We start from the raw sequence: 16,362 nt of genomic DNA on the forward strand, positions 1-16,362 counted from the left end.
ACGTGGGCAGTAACTACAATACCACACCGTCCACCATCCACATGGGTTTACTCTTTTCTGTATTATTATAGTATGAAATGTCGTGTTACCAAAACTACCGCATGCACCCTCATATACATGTTTCCCTTAAACCCAGGCTAATCAAGGAGGCTGGGAAGCAGGACCCAGAGCTGGCCTACATCAGTAGCAACTTCATCACAGGGCACAGCATCGGCAAGAACCAGCCTCGCAACAAGCAGATGGAGGTGGAGTTCAGAAAACAGGAGGAAGTGAGTGAAGGTTTAAGCTTTTTAGCGCTCTGTTTCTTGGTCAGCTGAGTGTTGGGTAATAGGAGTTACATCTTGATTTCTGCAGGTATTAAGGAAATTCCGGGCTCATGAAACCAACTTGTTAATCGCTACCAGCATCGTGGAGGAAGGGGTGGATATTCCCAAATGTAATTTGGTGGTCCGTTTCGACTTGCCGACAGAGTACCGCTCATATGTGCAATCTAAAGGTCGGGCACGAGCTCCAGTCTCCAATTACATCATGCTGGCTGACAGCGAATGCACCAAGGCCTTCGAGGAGGATCTCAAGACCTACAAGGCCATTGAGAAGGTCAGATTTGTTCCATTTTGTTTAGTTTTAAAGTGTCAACAGTAAAATATGATTTACAGTATTTTCCAATTTTTTTTATTTAAGTTGACTGATGCGTCGTACGGTTTTCGTACAACAAACTTTTTTTTTAAGCTTTTAGGACATTTTCTGGAAATTTTCGGAGGCATCAGAAAAAGTGGGAGAGGCAGCAGAAAGATGAAGGGGAGAGAAGACTGAGGCAGCAGACAAAGAGGGGAGAGAGACAACAGACAGAGGGAGGGGAAAGAAAGGCAGCAGACAGAGGGAGGGGTAGAGAGAGGCAGCAGACACAGACAGAGAGAGAGAGACAGGCAGCAGATTAGCAGAGGGAGGGAGAGGCAGCAGACAGAAGGGATATCATGATGCACCCTTGGTTCAGTATATATTTACTACCACTAAGAGCTTTTTTTGTCTTGTATCTTCTTACTTTAGATCCTCAGAAATAAGTGTTCCAAGTCAGCAGAGTGTAATGATTACGAGGTGGATTCTGTGTTAGACGACGACAACATCCTCCCTCCCTACGTGCTTCGCACCGACGATGGAGGACCCAGGGTCACAATCAACACGGCCATCGGCCACATCAACAGGTTTTTACTTTAATGATTTGCACAGAAGTTAACACTTTGTCACGGTTCAAGTAATTAAGAAATATCTGCATTAACAGATGTTAACGTTCTTTAAGTGTATAATCGATATACTGCTGTGCTGAAAGTGTGTAAATGCTGCAGTAGAGGGTGCAGTAATATGTCTTCCAGGACTGCTTTACTAAAAATCATCTCTGGTGTAGAATTTGGTACACTTAATTATTGGTTATTGACTGGAAATGGGGGTGTTCTAAAATCGGGAGCACATGTCACACAAAAAGTCTCATTGTCTATTTTTCCTAAACTGTGCAACTCTCACTTTAAAATGACCGTTTCTGACTTGTATTGCAGATACTGCGCAAGGTTACCCAGTGACCCTTTCACCCATTTGGCACCCAAGTGCAAGACTGCAGAGCTGAAAGCCAGTGTCTACCAATCCACACTCTTCCTTCCCATCAACTCCCCCCTCAGGGAGCCTATCAAGGTGAGTATGAGTGAGAGGAGCTGCCTGGTTATTTATTTTCTGGTTAATTTGATGTTTTAGGAACACTTTACATGATGGACGGTTGAAAAATATTTGCTGTATGATCACTGTAACAGTCTATAGAGACACTTCTGCTTAATCTTTTCTGCTCGAAACAATTATCTCACAGCAATACACTAGGGGTGTCACGATTTCCATATTTTATCCAAATCGATCAGAATTTTTCATGGTCTCGAGCCTCGAAGTCAAAAAGAGGATTGACGATCCCTCCCTCTAAACTACGCAAGCACGAGCGCGCTACGCAAATGGTGCAGCACACTGTAGCTCAAAGAGCAGCCCTTTCTCCAGAGAATGTGGACATTCCCATCTTCTTAAAGATAAACTTGAAAATATAAAAATAACAGTTGTTTTGTCTAGTATCAAATATGTTAATAGTTTTGGTACCTTAAGGAGCATCTTTCTCTCAGATAAAGTTAATAATATATCTTTATTAAAGAAAAAAACTTGTCATTCTCAAGGGCCGAGTCTTATTTTTCATGTTTAACTGTTATAGTAGGATAGAGTTCAGTTTCTTAAGGCTCTAATTGTTCTATTATTTTGTACATGACTGTTCCTGTATTTTTTTATTATTTATTTTGTTATGTTGCACATTGCTGTTTTAATAATGCACACTGCTGCTACCAAAAGAAGCCACTAGATGGCATTAAATATATATCTTAATTAAATTATTTAAATTTGACCATTAGTGCCTAATGTGGTGTATTACAGATCACTTGTATCACTTTGCATCACTTATATCAAGCCCACCTTTTAAAATAAGATATTGTAAATTTGATGAATCAAACCAATGACTGACCATAGACTAATCTAAAACTGGCATAGACCTCTCTGCTGTAAAAAAAAAGGAAAAAAGAAAATCAAGAATCCAATCCAATCCAATCGTGACCCTAAAATCGGAAATAAAATCGAATCGAGGATTTAGAGAATCGTGACACCCCAACTGTTTACACACATTTAGAGTGATTTACAGACATTGCTATTTGGTAGAGATAGCACTATCAGGTTAAGTTAAATTCAACACCTTTCATAACACACAGGGTGTGAACTAGAGCTAATTTCACTGATAAAAACCCACCCTACATAAGAAGGATGCACATATGTGAGCCATTCCTCACCAAAAAGAGGCTTTCAGAGGATCTACGGTCAGAAATTTTAGATTTACATAAAGCTGGAAAGGGTTACAAAGTGATTTCAAAGACTTCAAAGAAATAATCTTGAAATAAAGGCAATTTGGGACTGTGTCTTCTCTGTTTTCAGGTCATTTGAGAGTTTCGTTTTAAGGCTCCCATGTTGCCACTTTCCAGAGAAGATGCATGAAAAGGAGAAAAACTTGCAATAGGCCACCTTAACCCTTTCTCATAATTCTTATAATTCACCTGTTTATGTAGGTCATGGGTCAGTGAGCTTACAAAACTAATTTTGTGTTCCAATTATGAGTGCTAAAGGTATTTAAATCTACAAAACGACAAGGGTGCCCAAATGTATGAAGAATTATTGCACAGTTTCTGTAAATCCTATAAACTTCATTTCTCGATAGAAAAACCCTGCATAAGAAGGTGTGTCCGAACCTTTGACTGGTACTGTTTGCATTTCCATTGCATGTTTCCAAAACCCCAAAAAAAGACAATTTGATTATTTTTGGATGAGCAATCCCATCTTTATATAGTTTGGGTTGGGAAAGTCTCTCTTATTTTAAAGGTCTTTAGGGTGTCCGGTTTATCCGTAAGCGCTGTCAGAATAAAATATGATTTAATAATAAAGTCTGTAGCAGATTATTCCACTCTAACTGAAGCGATGTACTGATTTATTATTAATCTCTGCGTTTCTAGGGGCCCCTGATGCCTTGCGCAAGACTTGCAGAGAAAGCAGTTGCACTACATTGTTGTGAAAAACTTCACAAAATAGGTGAGATATCTCACTCCTCCGCCCCTGCTTAATGCAGCTGACGAGTGAAAGCATCCGTTCAGTAACGCTCACTAACGCTCTCTGTCCCGCTGTGCTCAGGCGAGCTGGATGATCACTTAATGCCGGTGGGGAAAGAGACTGTGAAGTACGAGGAGGAGCTGGACCTGCATGAGGAGGAGGAGACCAACGTTCCAGGAAGACCAGGCTCCACCAAGAGGAGGCAGTGCTACCCAAAAGCCGTGAGTAGCACACTACATGGAAACAGCTCATGTTGACTTACTGGTGCTATGATTTAAGCAGAGGACACTTCAGTTTCTGAATCAGTTTCTCTAATTTTGTTATTTATAGGTTTATGTTTGAGTAAAATGAACATAGTTTTTTTATTCTTTAAACGACAGACAACATTTCTCCCAAATTACAAATAAAAATATTGTCATTTAGAGCATTTATTTACAGAAAATGAGAAATGGCTGAAATAACAAATTCAGTATTCGTGAAGATTTAAGAGTTCAGAAATCAATATTTGGTGGAGTAACCCTGGTTTTTAATCACAGTTTTCATGCATCTTGGCGTCATGTTCTCCTCCACTAGTCTTACACACTGCTTTTGGATAATTATATTCCAGAGATTTCCAATTTGGTAAAATCAAAGAAACTCATAATTTTTAAGTGCTGTCTTATTTTACTATATCGTCGCTGTCCAATAAAAAACAAGTATCTCCAAAACGGCCTCTTTACAGGAGAGAGAAAAAACCTTTTAAAATTTCAATGGAAGTCAATGTAAAAAGAGTTTGTTTCAGGTCAATTTGAAGTATTTCTATTGGTCCGTTCATCAAGACATGTTGGCACAGAGTAAGAGTCAGTTAGTGAGCTCAGATTATGTAGTAAACTATAAATCGACAAAAATGGAGACTGGAGTTTTTCATTAGACAGTGGCAATAAATTAAACACAAATAAGACTACAGCGCAGGAGGCACTAAAAAATAATATACTGCAGATTAGTCAACTACTAAAATATAGGTATTAGTTGCAGCTAGTGCTGTGCGATATGAGGATAAATATGGTGTCTCTATCGTTTCTACAGTAATTTCATCAGTTATTCATGCAAATATATAAAGTAGGCTAAGATGAAATGTATTGGCGTGGTCACTTTGCATAAACTCGGTTTATATAAGTGATAATAAAGTAATCTTCGCAAAAAAACTTTCATAATGTGTTTTTTTTGTGACATGACTCTGCTTTACGTACGTTATTTGACGGACACTTTAAAAAATGTTAATTGAGTTTATTATGATAACTCTATTTAAATATCTGTATAATAATAAAAAAAAATTATCTACTGCATTTACCTCATCTGTTTTCATTTGATACATATATATATATATATATATATATATATATATATATATATATATATATATATATATATATATATATATATGTATATATATTGCTGCGCTAAAAGGTAGTAATTCTCATTTGTGAAAGTTTGGTTTAATGTCACTTTGAAATAAAGTTGAAAAAAAGTAAGCAATGATATTATTTTGTCATATTTTTTGAAGAATAACTGAAAACATACTTAAATGTGGTATATCATGATATATATCGTTATCGTGATATAAAAAAAAATCCATGATTTTTCCTATATCACCAAACACAACACTGGTAACCAATAAAAATAAAAATGATTTTTCTAAACCCCCTTTTCATAAACGGTATGGTGTGTGTTTGTTCTAGATACCGGAATGTCTTCGGGGCAGTTATCCTGTACCAGAGCAGTCCTATTACCTGTATGTGATTGGGATGGTCCTCACCACACCCCTTCCTGATGAGCTCAACTTTCGCAGGAGGAAGTTGTACCCTCCTGAGGACACCACCAGATGCTTTGGCATTCTGACAGCTAAACCAATACCTCGGGTATGCACGCTTTTTTTTTTTTTTTTTGTAAGTATGTCAGCTAGTTGCAGAATTTCCAAACTGACTGGTTGATTTCCTTGCCTCTGATCAGCGAAAGAGTTAGCGGTTAGCGCAGTTAGCGGCTAATGCTAGTGCTGCTCCAGCAGAGCAGGTGCACCGAATTATAAGGCTTTATAATTATAAGGATTTTTGGGGAAACTAAAGGATTTTAAATGCGCCTTATAGTGCAAAAAATATGGGAAAATTTTCTTATAGTCAGATTTTGAGAATACAGTGGGAGTGAAATGTTTAGACATACCTCTTCCTTATTCAGTGTGTTTTCTTTCTTTTTTTATTGTAAATGTAATATTCAAGACTATATTAAAGTTATACAGGAACACAAATGGAATTGTTCTGTAAACAAAAAAGCGTTAAACAAACCAGAATATGTTTTATACTTTACGTTCTTTAAAGTAGTTCCTCTCACTTAGTAACAGTTTTGCACATCTCTGCTGGATTTTCTCAGTCAGTTTTATGAGGTAGAGTCTCCTGGAATTCAGGCTTTCAGTTAACAGCTGTGCTGAACTCATCAAGAGTTAATTACTTGAATTTCTTGTCTCTTAATAAAGTGTTTGAGAGCATCAGTTAAAGTAAAGTAGTGAAGAGGTAGAGTTACAGGTATACAGTGAATAGTGAATATTTGAGTAATGTTCTAATCCAGGTTATGGCACAAACTTGTGACTTTCACCCAGGTGTAATTGTTTCTTCTTCATAATTCAGATTCCCCACTTCCCCGTCTACACCCGCTCTGGTGAGGTGACCATCTCCATCGAGCTGCAGAAGTCTGGCTTCTCTCTGAGTGCGGCTCAGCTGGAGCTGATCACTCGTCTGCATCAGTACATCTTCTCCCACATCCTGCGGCTGGAGAAACCTGCACTGGAGTTCAGACCCACGGAGGCCGACTCCGCCTACTGCGTTCTACCTCTCAATATCGGTGAGTATCCTTCTGTTTCCATACACCTCTCTCTCTCTCTCTCTTTCTCTCACTCTCTTCTCTCTCTTCCCTCTCTCTCTCTCTCTCTCTCTCCCCCCCTCTCTCTCTTTCTCTCTCTTACTCTCACTTTCTTCGCTCTCTCTCCCTCTGTCTTCTTTCTCTCACTTGCTGTCTCTCTTTTTTGCTCTGTCTGTCTCTTTTGCTTTGTCTGTCTCTCTTTCTCTCTCTCTTCCTCTCGATGTCTCTCTCTCTCTCCCTCTCTACTCTCTTTCTCTCTCTTACTCTCACTTTCTTCGCTCTCTCTACCTCTGTCTTCTTTTTATCACTTGCTGTCTGTCTCTTTTGCTCTGTCTGTCTCTTTTGCTTTGTCTATCTCTCCTTCTCTATCTCTCTTCCTCTCTTGATGTCTGTCTCTCGTTCTCTGTCTCGCTCCCTCTTTGTCACTCTCTTTTGCTGTCCATCTCTGTCTCTCTCTCTTTCTCTCTCTCTCTCTCTATCGCTTTGTCTCTCTTTTGCTTTCACTCTCTTCTTGTCTCTCTTTCTCTCACTCTCTCTCTTACTGTCTGTCTCTATTCTCTTTCACTCTTTTTCTCACTGTCGGTCACTTTCTCTCTCTCTCTTTCTCACTCTCACTCTTGCTGTCTGTCTCTTTCTGTCATTCTCTTTCTCTCGTGCTATTTCTTTCTATCACTCTCCCTTTTGCTATACGTCTCCTTCTTTCTCTCTTTTGCTTTATGTCTTCTTTTTTTACACTTTTTCCTGACTCTTTTTTTCTTTCTTTCTCTCACTCTCTTTTGCTCCGTCTGTCTTTGTCTTTCTTTCTCTCACTCACTCTGTTTGCTCCTTATGTCTCTCTTTGACTCTTTCTTTTTTTTTCCCTCTCTTTTTGTATTAAATCCCAGTAGGATTGTGAAGCTGAGGAACTGGCTGTTTGAAGATTAATCACTACTTTTATCAAATTCTTATCAGAGTTCTTTTGTCTTTTCTCCCTTTTTTCCAGTTGGGGATTCCAGTACTTTAGATATGGACTTTAAATTCATGGAGGATATCGAGAAATCTGAAGCACGCATTGGCATTCCTAACACTCAGTACACAAAGCAGAACCCATTCACTTTCAAACTGGAGGACTACCAGGACGCTGTCATCATTCCAAGGTAGGAAGAACATGTTCCGTGCACTTTTCAACTCCCTCTGGTGGAGAGTTCAGTTGACAGCTGGTCTTTGAAGGCTCAGTCATAAGCTCACTATTTGTTCTTCCAAGAAAGAAAAGAAGAAAAGTAGATGTCTGAAGATGTTATCTCTCTCAGGTATCGTAATTTTGACCAGCCGCACCGGTTTTACGTGGCGGACGTCTACACGGACCTCACGCCTCTGAGCAAATTCCCGTCTCCGGAGTACGAGACCTTCGCCGAGTACTACAAAACCAAGTACAACCTGGACCTGTCCAACGTCAACCAGCCCCTTCTGGACGTGGACCACACATCCTCGAGGTGGGAGGTCAACCCGAGCGAATGAATTACTCCCGGCATGCACTGTTATTTTATTAGGGAACTCACTAAGGGAGTGTGCTTTTGTTTTCCCTCAGACTGAATCTCTTAACTCCTCGCCACCTCAATCAGAAGGGGAAAGCTCTGCCTCTCAGCAGTGCTGAGAAGAGGAAGGCCAAGTGGGAAAGCCTACAAAACAAACAGGTATTAATCTTTAGGGGGAATCTGCGCTGATTATTACTGATGTATGCATACTCTTACGCGGCCTGCGAGAGAGCGAGCGCGCGAGTGTGCGTTTCCTGCGCTCTCCCGGCGGGCGTAAACACGCCGGCTAATTCTGTTAGCGAAGTTTGGCCTCGCGTCGGACAACTGCTCTTATCTCTTCCCTCATCTCTGCAGATTTTAGTTCCTGAACTGTGTGCCATTCACCCGATTCCTGCCTCCCTGTGGCGGAAAGCCGTCTGCCTTCCCAGCATCCTCTACAGACTTCACTGCCTTCTGACGGCCGAGGAGCTGCGCGCTCAGACGGCCAGCGACGCCGGCGTGGGCGCCCAGAGCCTGCCCCCCGACTTCAGGTCAGTTCCAGACCAGACGTACAGCACGAAGTGTGTGTGAGATATATTGAACTATTATAAGGCGCACCAGATTATAAGGTGCACTATCAACAAACGTCTATTTTCAGATATATTTTCATACATAACGCACATTATGTGACACTACTAAGGAACAGGGGTGTCGCCATGTTTTCCTTCTTATTCAGCAGGTCCTGAAAAGCTAAACTAAGAAAAGAAAACTTTAAAAGAAAAGTAAAATAGTTTTTTAAAGAATTAAAGTTAAACAAACGCTGGATGTTCATCTATACAGATTTCTGTCCTGAAAACTGTTTATTTGGGTGAATAAAGCGCTTCAGTTTATTTACAGTAAGCTTAGATTTTCAGGTTTTCACTAAGGCTGGGTCCAGCAGCGTTAGCATTATTAACAAACGAGCCGACAGCGCTACACTGAGGAACCCTGAGTATTCTGGTAAGCCATTGTGATATTAGCTAGCCGTTCGTCCCACGTAGCTTGTTTCCTCCTCAAAGCTATTTTACCACTGGTTGGTCATTGTGTTCACAAGGCAGATTATAATTTATGAAATGGCCTAAAACAAATGGCAATAATAATAATAATAATAATAATACATGTATATATTTTTTTATTAATGCATATATTCATTCAATTAACTGAATAAAATCTTATCTTTTTTGTTGTTGATATTACTGGTACTCTGTTGCAAAAAAAAAAAAAAAAAAAAAAAAAGCAGAAGCAGTTCCAAGTTAATAGCCAATGCAAACAAAAAAAACCCCTCAAGATATTAGTGATAATATGAACCACCCACGGTGCACAGTGCAGTGGTATAACTAATTTCTATCCCATGAGATATTGCAAAAAATAATATAAAACATATAAAGATAATGTAATATATATATATATATATATATATATATATATATATATATATAATAAAAATTAATGATTAGTGGAAAATTATATTGACTAATCTTTTAATCTTTGCAGCCCTATAACCACCCACGGTGGTTGCCATGGTATGATTACTAGTTTCTTTCTCATGAGATATTGCATACCAGCATATGCTTTTTTTTTTTTTTAATATAGAAGTCATCAAAAATGTCCTAGAAATGGCTCTGGTCTGAATGTCTTTCCTAAAAAGATTAGGAACTCTGCTTTGTCTTTGTTAATGTGCCTTTTTTATCGTTTCTATATTTTTTAAGGTATCCTAATTTGGATTTTGGATGGAAGAAGTCCATCGACAGCAAGTCTTTCATTTCATGTCCGAGCGCGTGCGCGGAGGACGACGACGATCACTGTAAGCACGGCACAAGCTCAGCCCCTGACCACACTGCCCAGGAGGAGGGCCTTGGTGCCGAGGCCTCCCCGCCCACAGAGGGCGCTCTCTCGTGTGATAACTGCAATGCACCAGATGAAAAGCTAGGGGCGCACTCGCTCCCGGAGACGGCTCCGCGGCCGCAGGACAAAGACGGGAGTGCATGCGTCTGCTCCGGTAACCTCAGTAACGAGAGCGACCTATCCTCACAAACCACTACCTCACTTCCTGTGCAGCCCTCTCCCAGCGCCGAGCCCCGGGCCCCCCGCCATGAATGTACCCCAGGCAGGAAGTCGGATTTCCGAGACGGACACGTGAATAAACCTACCTCAGACTGTTGCCTTGAGCTCAGAACGGCAACCAGCACCGCAGCACCTTCATCAGGGTCTCCACCGACCCCCGAACCTGCAGCTCCCACCGGGGACTCGCCCAAAACCCTGGGGCCCAACCCAGGCCTCATCCTGCAGGCCCTCACCCTCTCCAACGCCAGCGACGGCTTTAACCTCGAGAGGCTGGAGATGCTGGGGGACTCCTTCCTCAAACACGCCATCACCACCTATCTGTTCTGCACATATCCCGACGCCCACGAGGGAAGACTCTCCTACATGAGGAGTAAGAAGGTCGGTATCTCCATCCAAAAATATTGCAAAATTCCATTTTTTATTATTATTTTTTTGGGGGTAAAAGGTTTCTGTTTGACAGTGACGACCTATATTATTGAGCAGAGAACAATTTTGATTACTACTTTGATTACTATGTTTAATGTTAAAATTACTAAAATGCAGCGTTGCCTTACTTGATATATTTCATATATCTTGTCAATTATTGGTTTGAAATGTTAAACTAATCATCTGCCAGAGGCAGGCTAAATCTGCCCAATCTCTAATATATTTATAATATGCCACTATATGAGCGAGAGAGAGAGAGAGACAGACAGACAGAGAGAAACAGACAGACAGAGCGTGAGAAACAGAAAGTGGTGGCCAGAGAGAGAGAGAGAGACAAAGAAAGAGACAGACAGCAAGAGGGAGAGAATGAGAGAGAAAATTAGGCAAGGAAAGAGAGAGAAACAGCGAGTGAGAGACAGACAGACAGCAAGAGAGAGAGTGAGAAACAGAAAGTGATGGCCAGAGAGAGTGAGAGAGAGACACAAAGAAATAGAGACAGACAGCAAGAGGGAGAGAATGAGAGAAAATTAGGCAAGGAAAGAGAGAGAAACAGCGAGTGAGAGACAGACAGACAGCAAGAGAGAGAGAATGAGAGAGAAAATTAGGCAAGGAAAGAGAGAAACAGCGAGAGACATACAGACATACAGATTGCATGAGAGAGTGAGAAACACAAAGTGATGGCCAGAGAGAGAGAGAGAAAGAGAGACAAAGAAAGAGAGACAAAGAAAGAGAGACAGACAGCAAGAGGGAGAGATTGAGAGAGAAATTAGGCAAAGAAAGAGAGAGAAACAGCGAGAGAGAGTGAGAGTAAGAGAAAGAGAGCAACAGAGAGAGAAAAAGAGATGCCCCCCACCTCTTCTTATATTTACTTACTGTTTGTTTCATGAAAGTCTCATCAGATTGGCTGGTGTGGTCACGTGATGATGCTAGTAAAAATTTAACATACGCCCACAGAGTTTAATTAATCTCTATTTTTTAATTTAAGAATAATTTCATAATGTCTTTCAAATATACATGTTTAGAAAGTTAAACATGTATAATGTGACTCTGCCCCAACAACTATTACATAATGCTCCTGATTGCTGCATTCTAATTAGTAGGTATTGTATCAGTACAAAAAAAGTAAGAGTGCAAAAATACATGTACTCGTACTTGACTGGTAAAAAAAAAAAAAAAAATGGTACCGATACATCCCTATTTTTTTATATCACAATATATTTTACAAAAAAATTGCAATGTATTTTTTTTCACCTAGTATCGTCCAGCCCTTAGATACATACACAAGAATTGTCATCTAAATGTGTCTAAATTAAAATAATGTTATGTATAATTCAGTTTATATGTAGGAATACTTTAGGTATTTGCCAATTAAGGTTTTGTAAATATTTAAGAATAATTTTAGTTTTTTTTCTGCTTCAAATATACTTGTTTGGGAAGAAAGATATATATATAAAAATGTATAATTAATGACATAAGTTGACAATGCTCCTGATGGCATTCTAAGTAGGTATCATATCAGTACAAAAAAGTATGAGTACAAGACTGTGTGGAATGGTATTGATGCATCCCTATTTTTTTTTCCCCACAATATATCTTCCAGAAAACAGTGCATTGTAATTTTTCCCAACATCATCCAGCCCTTAGATAAATTTCTGACTGAACATAACCTGGAACATAACCTGGATTAACCCCGAACATAACCTTTCACCAGAGAGGGCCCTACATCAGCTTTAAAATGACTAAAATGCAGTATTGCATTACTTATTTATTTCATACATCACGTTGAATATTGGTTTGAAATGTTAACCTAATTATCTGCCAATAAATGATCATCTAAATGTGTCTAAATGTAAATAATAGTTAGTTGTTGCTCTAATGTCTGATGTATAATTCAGTAAATATGTAGGAATGTTGAGGTAACTTTAGGTAGTTGTAAATTAAGGTTATGTAAATATTTTCTATTATATTAAATGAATACAGGCTGATGAGAAACAAATGTTTGACTGTTTGCAGGTCAGTAACTGTAACCTGTACCGCCTGGGGAAGAAGAAGGGTCTGCCGAGCCGAATGGTGGTCTCTATCTTCGATCCTCCGGTGAACTGGCTGCCCCCCGGCTACGTGGTGAACCAGGACAAGCGCGGCACGGACAAGTGGGACTCGGACGAGGTGAGGGGCTCCCGGAGCTTCTGCTGGGGTTCGCTTCAGCGCTATCCACTCGCATCTTCACGCACAGCTGCTGAGCTGCTTTCATGGGTCTGCTGTGGGCTGCTGAGAACATGCTGGATTTATTTGGGGACGGTTTAGCCGGAGTTTGCCACTAGAGGGCAGGGGCATGCTTCACGGGAAGCTGGGGCTTCTGGGTAAAGGACAGATGTTTTGTAGTGTGTGTGTAAGGGATCAGGCAGCTGTAGGGAGATGTTTAACGCGCTGTTTAACATGCAGCCTTGTGTTACTGGTGTACTGGAGCGAGTTAAAGAGTGCTGGCAGCCTGGGCTGAACTGTAGAACTGGATCAGGATCAGTATAACTAACTTTTTGTGCTTTTTGTTTGTGTTTGGAGGGAAGTATAGTGTTTTAAAATTTTATAGAAACACAGTGTATCAGTATATATTTTTTACTCTTAACTTTTACTCTGAATTAACACATTATTAAAAATAGAGAGGAATATCAACTAGTAGTTAGGAGTGTGCCATTTCTTATCATACGCAATAATTTCGCCAACATTTTTTAATAAGGTGAACGATATTATATCCTAAAAATTAGGTTATATCGTTATATATCTTAATATATATAATTTTTTATATCTATACTGTTTTTAGCCAAAGAAAAATTCACACGGTTCCCAGTTCCCATTATATATCTATATATCTAGAGACAGATTATATCTGTCCAGTATCATTATTTTACTTCAATCCTGGATATATGGAGATTCTGTTTTAAATCTGCAATAATTACATTTAAAATTTAATTTTGTTGCAGTAGTGTATTTTTTTTTAAATATTTCTTGTTTTTATTCAGTGTTTTTTCATATCATAGATCACAGTGGCAGTGCCTTAGACCGCTGGACCACTCAGAGCCCGTTTGTGTCACTTTATTAAGAACAAAAGCTGGATGCATTTCAGTTTCTAAGATATATTTTGTAAGAAATATCAGCGTTAGATTGGCAAAATTAGATTTTATTTATATTATGGTGTCAATCACTTAAACATGAATGATTAAAATAATGATTCATTTTTTTAATGCTGGTGTTTTCCTGTATTTTTTATTGAGTGGGGGACAGTAATAATAGCGTAGTGTGGTGCCTTTTTTGGCATTGAACTTTGATGCCCTGCCCTATGCATGATGGGAAATGAAATAACAAAATATAAAATTAAGCTGGAATATATGAGGATTATTATGTTTCTTTGTAGTCTGAAGTCTTATCGGTCACGTGATTCCACAAGACACAGTATTCTTAAAATCAGTGATGGCATAGTTACCATAGTAATCTGATTATTAATTACCACTTTAAAAAGTAACTTGGTTACACACACACCTGCTGCCTTAACATAAAAAAAATATTATTTTATGGTATCATTTATTTCAGCCAATTTTTTGACATTTTTTCTGCCTCTTTTTGGGCTGCTGTTGATGCAGCATTGCCGAGTAGCATCACAGCGCTAACACTCGGAGGAAAGTGCAGTGACTCGGTTCTGATACATCAGCTCACAGACGCAGCCTTGTGCTGATCCACATGAGGGGAAAGAGTGTCATCTACTGTACCCACCCAATGGTGATCATAGTGGCAGCGCTTAGCCCACTGGACCACTCTTACTCTGGAGCCCCTTAACATAAAAAATATAACCAAAACACACTTTACTGAAAGCTTTGCTCCAAACGTTTCTTCAGATTTTATGACATTGTGTTTCTGAAGCTAGGAAGCACTTTGTCTCCAGGACAGAATGAACAACCAACCTTGATATTTATCATCTTTAATAACTGATACAAACTCAGAATATTGGCTGTATTTCAAATTAGAAAACGTACATCTCTCTCCTCCCTCCAGTGTTTTTATGTTTGTGCTGCTGTGTGGATTTACACATGAGTTATTCTTATGCTGAAAACGTGTCCTAATTGTTGCGAAGGCCAGACGTCACTTCTCGAGACACAGGAGGAAAGCAAAAATAGATCTTTTTACTAAGGTAAATGGCAAAAAAAACAGTGACTCAGATTAGTAACTTTAATTTGATTACTGGATTAGAAATAGTAACTCGATGGATTAATTGTTACTGAGAAAGTGGTTAGATTAGAGTAATGCGTTTCTGATATCACTGCTTATAATGACCCGGTCTGAGAAGTTAATTCCTGTAATAAAGTTAACTCTGGTAAATGAAAGGTAAATGAAGGAGGAAGTTCAGGCAATTCAGGAATGCATTTCTTTTCTTTTCTTTTTTTTTTAAGATCTGATTAAATCACGGTGGAGTTCGACTGTACGAGATTTTATGCTTCAGTTTTTAGATTTTTTGAGTTTTGAACATGTGTTTTCCATCAGTGCGCCTCGAAAACAATCGGAAATCAATATGTAAAAAGGCTGAGAGTGGGCGCAGTGCAGCCGGGTCGTGTGTGTTTTGGGCTCGGCTCGGTGTGGTTTAAGCTGTGCCGGTGTCTGGTAAGATTACGCCGGTTCTGCCTCAGGCTGACTCATTCTAAGTGTCAGCTCTCTGTATTATTACAATATTAGATGTCGGGGCTGTTAACGTTTTAATGAATATTCATCAGAGGTTTTTCCCACATGCTGGATTTTATGGCGTATTAATGATGTAAAGATGATATTCAGGATGTGTGTCAGCTTATGAGTCATTGAGGGGGACAGCCAGCCTCTTCTTGTAGGTTTAAGACCCTCCTGGGTTAACCTAATACTGAGCTTTAACTGCAGCTCTTTAAGCTGTAATCACTGCAAATCTCTCTAAGTGAATATTTAGCACGGCCTGTTTAAAAGATATTCCTTACTAAGACTTTTTTTTCCAGCAGTGTGTCGCTGTGTTCTCCGTCTGTAGTGAATAAAGTACATCAGTAATCAGGGTGGGCTGTACACGATGATGTCATAGTTTAGTTTATTCAATAAATAATTTACTAAACATCAGGTTTAGTAAAATGAAGGGAAAAATGGAAACAAATCATCCCTGAATGCATGTGGTTTGATTGGGCAATAGGATTACAGGGTTATTGCACCATTTTAATAAAATTTTGTCAAATTTAATGCTTTTTTTAAAGACCTTATTAAATATAATTTAAGACCAAATGTATTTTATTGATATTGTATTGAAAATCAGTTATGTATCATAAATTCATTTATCTATAATATTTGTTCCATTGTAATGCAGAACAGAGCCAACATGTGTATCCTGCACATATGGGGGAAAAAGAGGAAACCATCAATTAAATTGTAGTGATGTTTATAATACTAATATATACTACTACTACTACTAACACCATTGCTGCTTCTACTACTAATAATAATGATAATGTATATCTTCTCTATAAATTATTATCAGTGTCCATTTATCATGATCTGATTTGGCCATATCTTTAAAAGTGGTGCCTGATAACATTAAAAACCCACAAAAATAAACTTATAAATCATACAGATTTTGGTTTTCACTCCAGGTAGAGTTAGAAGAACCCATTGTGCTTTTCTTTCAGCATTAAATAAACCGTCTAAATTGAATACCTACAGTAAATAGGGATTAACAAACAAACAAACAAAAAAAACACTAGTTTTAATGTTGCTTAAACAGTGATGTACA

General features: G+C 39.0%; 1 protein-coding gene across 3 annotated transcripts in view; it reads left to right on the forward strand.

The window, feature by feature from the left end:
- The window catches only part of dicer1 (dicer 1, ribonuclease type III), a 51,958-nt gene that overhangs the window by 18,276 nt on the left and 17,320 nt on the right, over positions 1-16,362 (forward strand). For all 3 annotated transcript variants that reach the window (XR_007423993.1, XR_007423994.1, XM_022673285.2), the window contains exons 10-23: positions 137-269; positions 355-597; positions 1,048-1,202; positions 1,551-1,683; positions 3,573-3,648; positions 3,748-3,887; positions 5,385-5,564; positions 6,324-6,537; positions 7,538-7,691; positions 7,845-8,027; positions 8,123-8,228; positions 8,424-8,599; positions 9,797-10,529; positions 12,591-12,743. Coding sequence is in view for 1 of the 3 variants with exons in the window: in XM_022673285.2 (XP_022529006.2) it covers positions 137-269; positions 355-597; positions 1,048-1,202; positions 1,551-1,683; positions 3,573-3,648; positions 3,748-3,887; positions 5,385-5,564; positions 6,324-6,537; positions 7,538-7,691; positions 7,845-8,027; positions 8,123-8,228; positions 8,424-8,599; positions 9,797-10,529; positions 12,591-12,743 (2,779 nt within the window). In the remaining 2 variants the exon portion in view is untranslated. The remainder of the gene's footprint in view (positions 1-136; positions 270-354; positions 598-1,047; positions 1,203-1,550; positions 1,684-3,572; positions 3,649-3,747; positions 3,888-5,384; positions 5,565-6,323; positions 6,538-7,537; positions 7,692-7,844; positions 8,028-8,122; positions 8,229-8,423; positions 8,600-9,796; positions 10,530-12,590; positions 12,744-16,362) is intronic.

This window comes from Astyanax mexicanus, chromosome 14 (genome assembly GCF_023375975.1).
Source record: "Astyanax mexicanus isolate ESR-SI-001 chromosome 14, AstMex3_surface, whole genome shotgun sequence".
Taxonomy (NCBI): Eukaryota; Metazoa; Chordata; class Actinopteri; order Characiformes; family Acestrorhamphidae; genus Astyanax; species Astyanax mexicanus.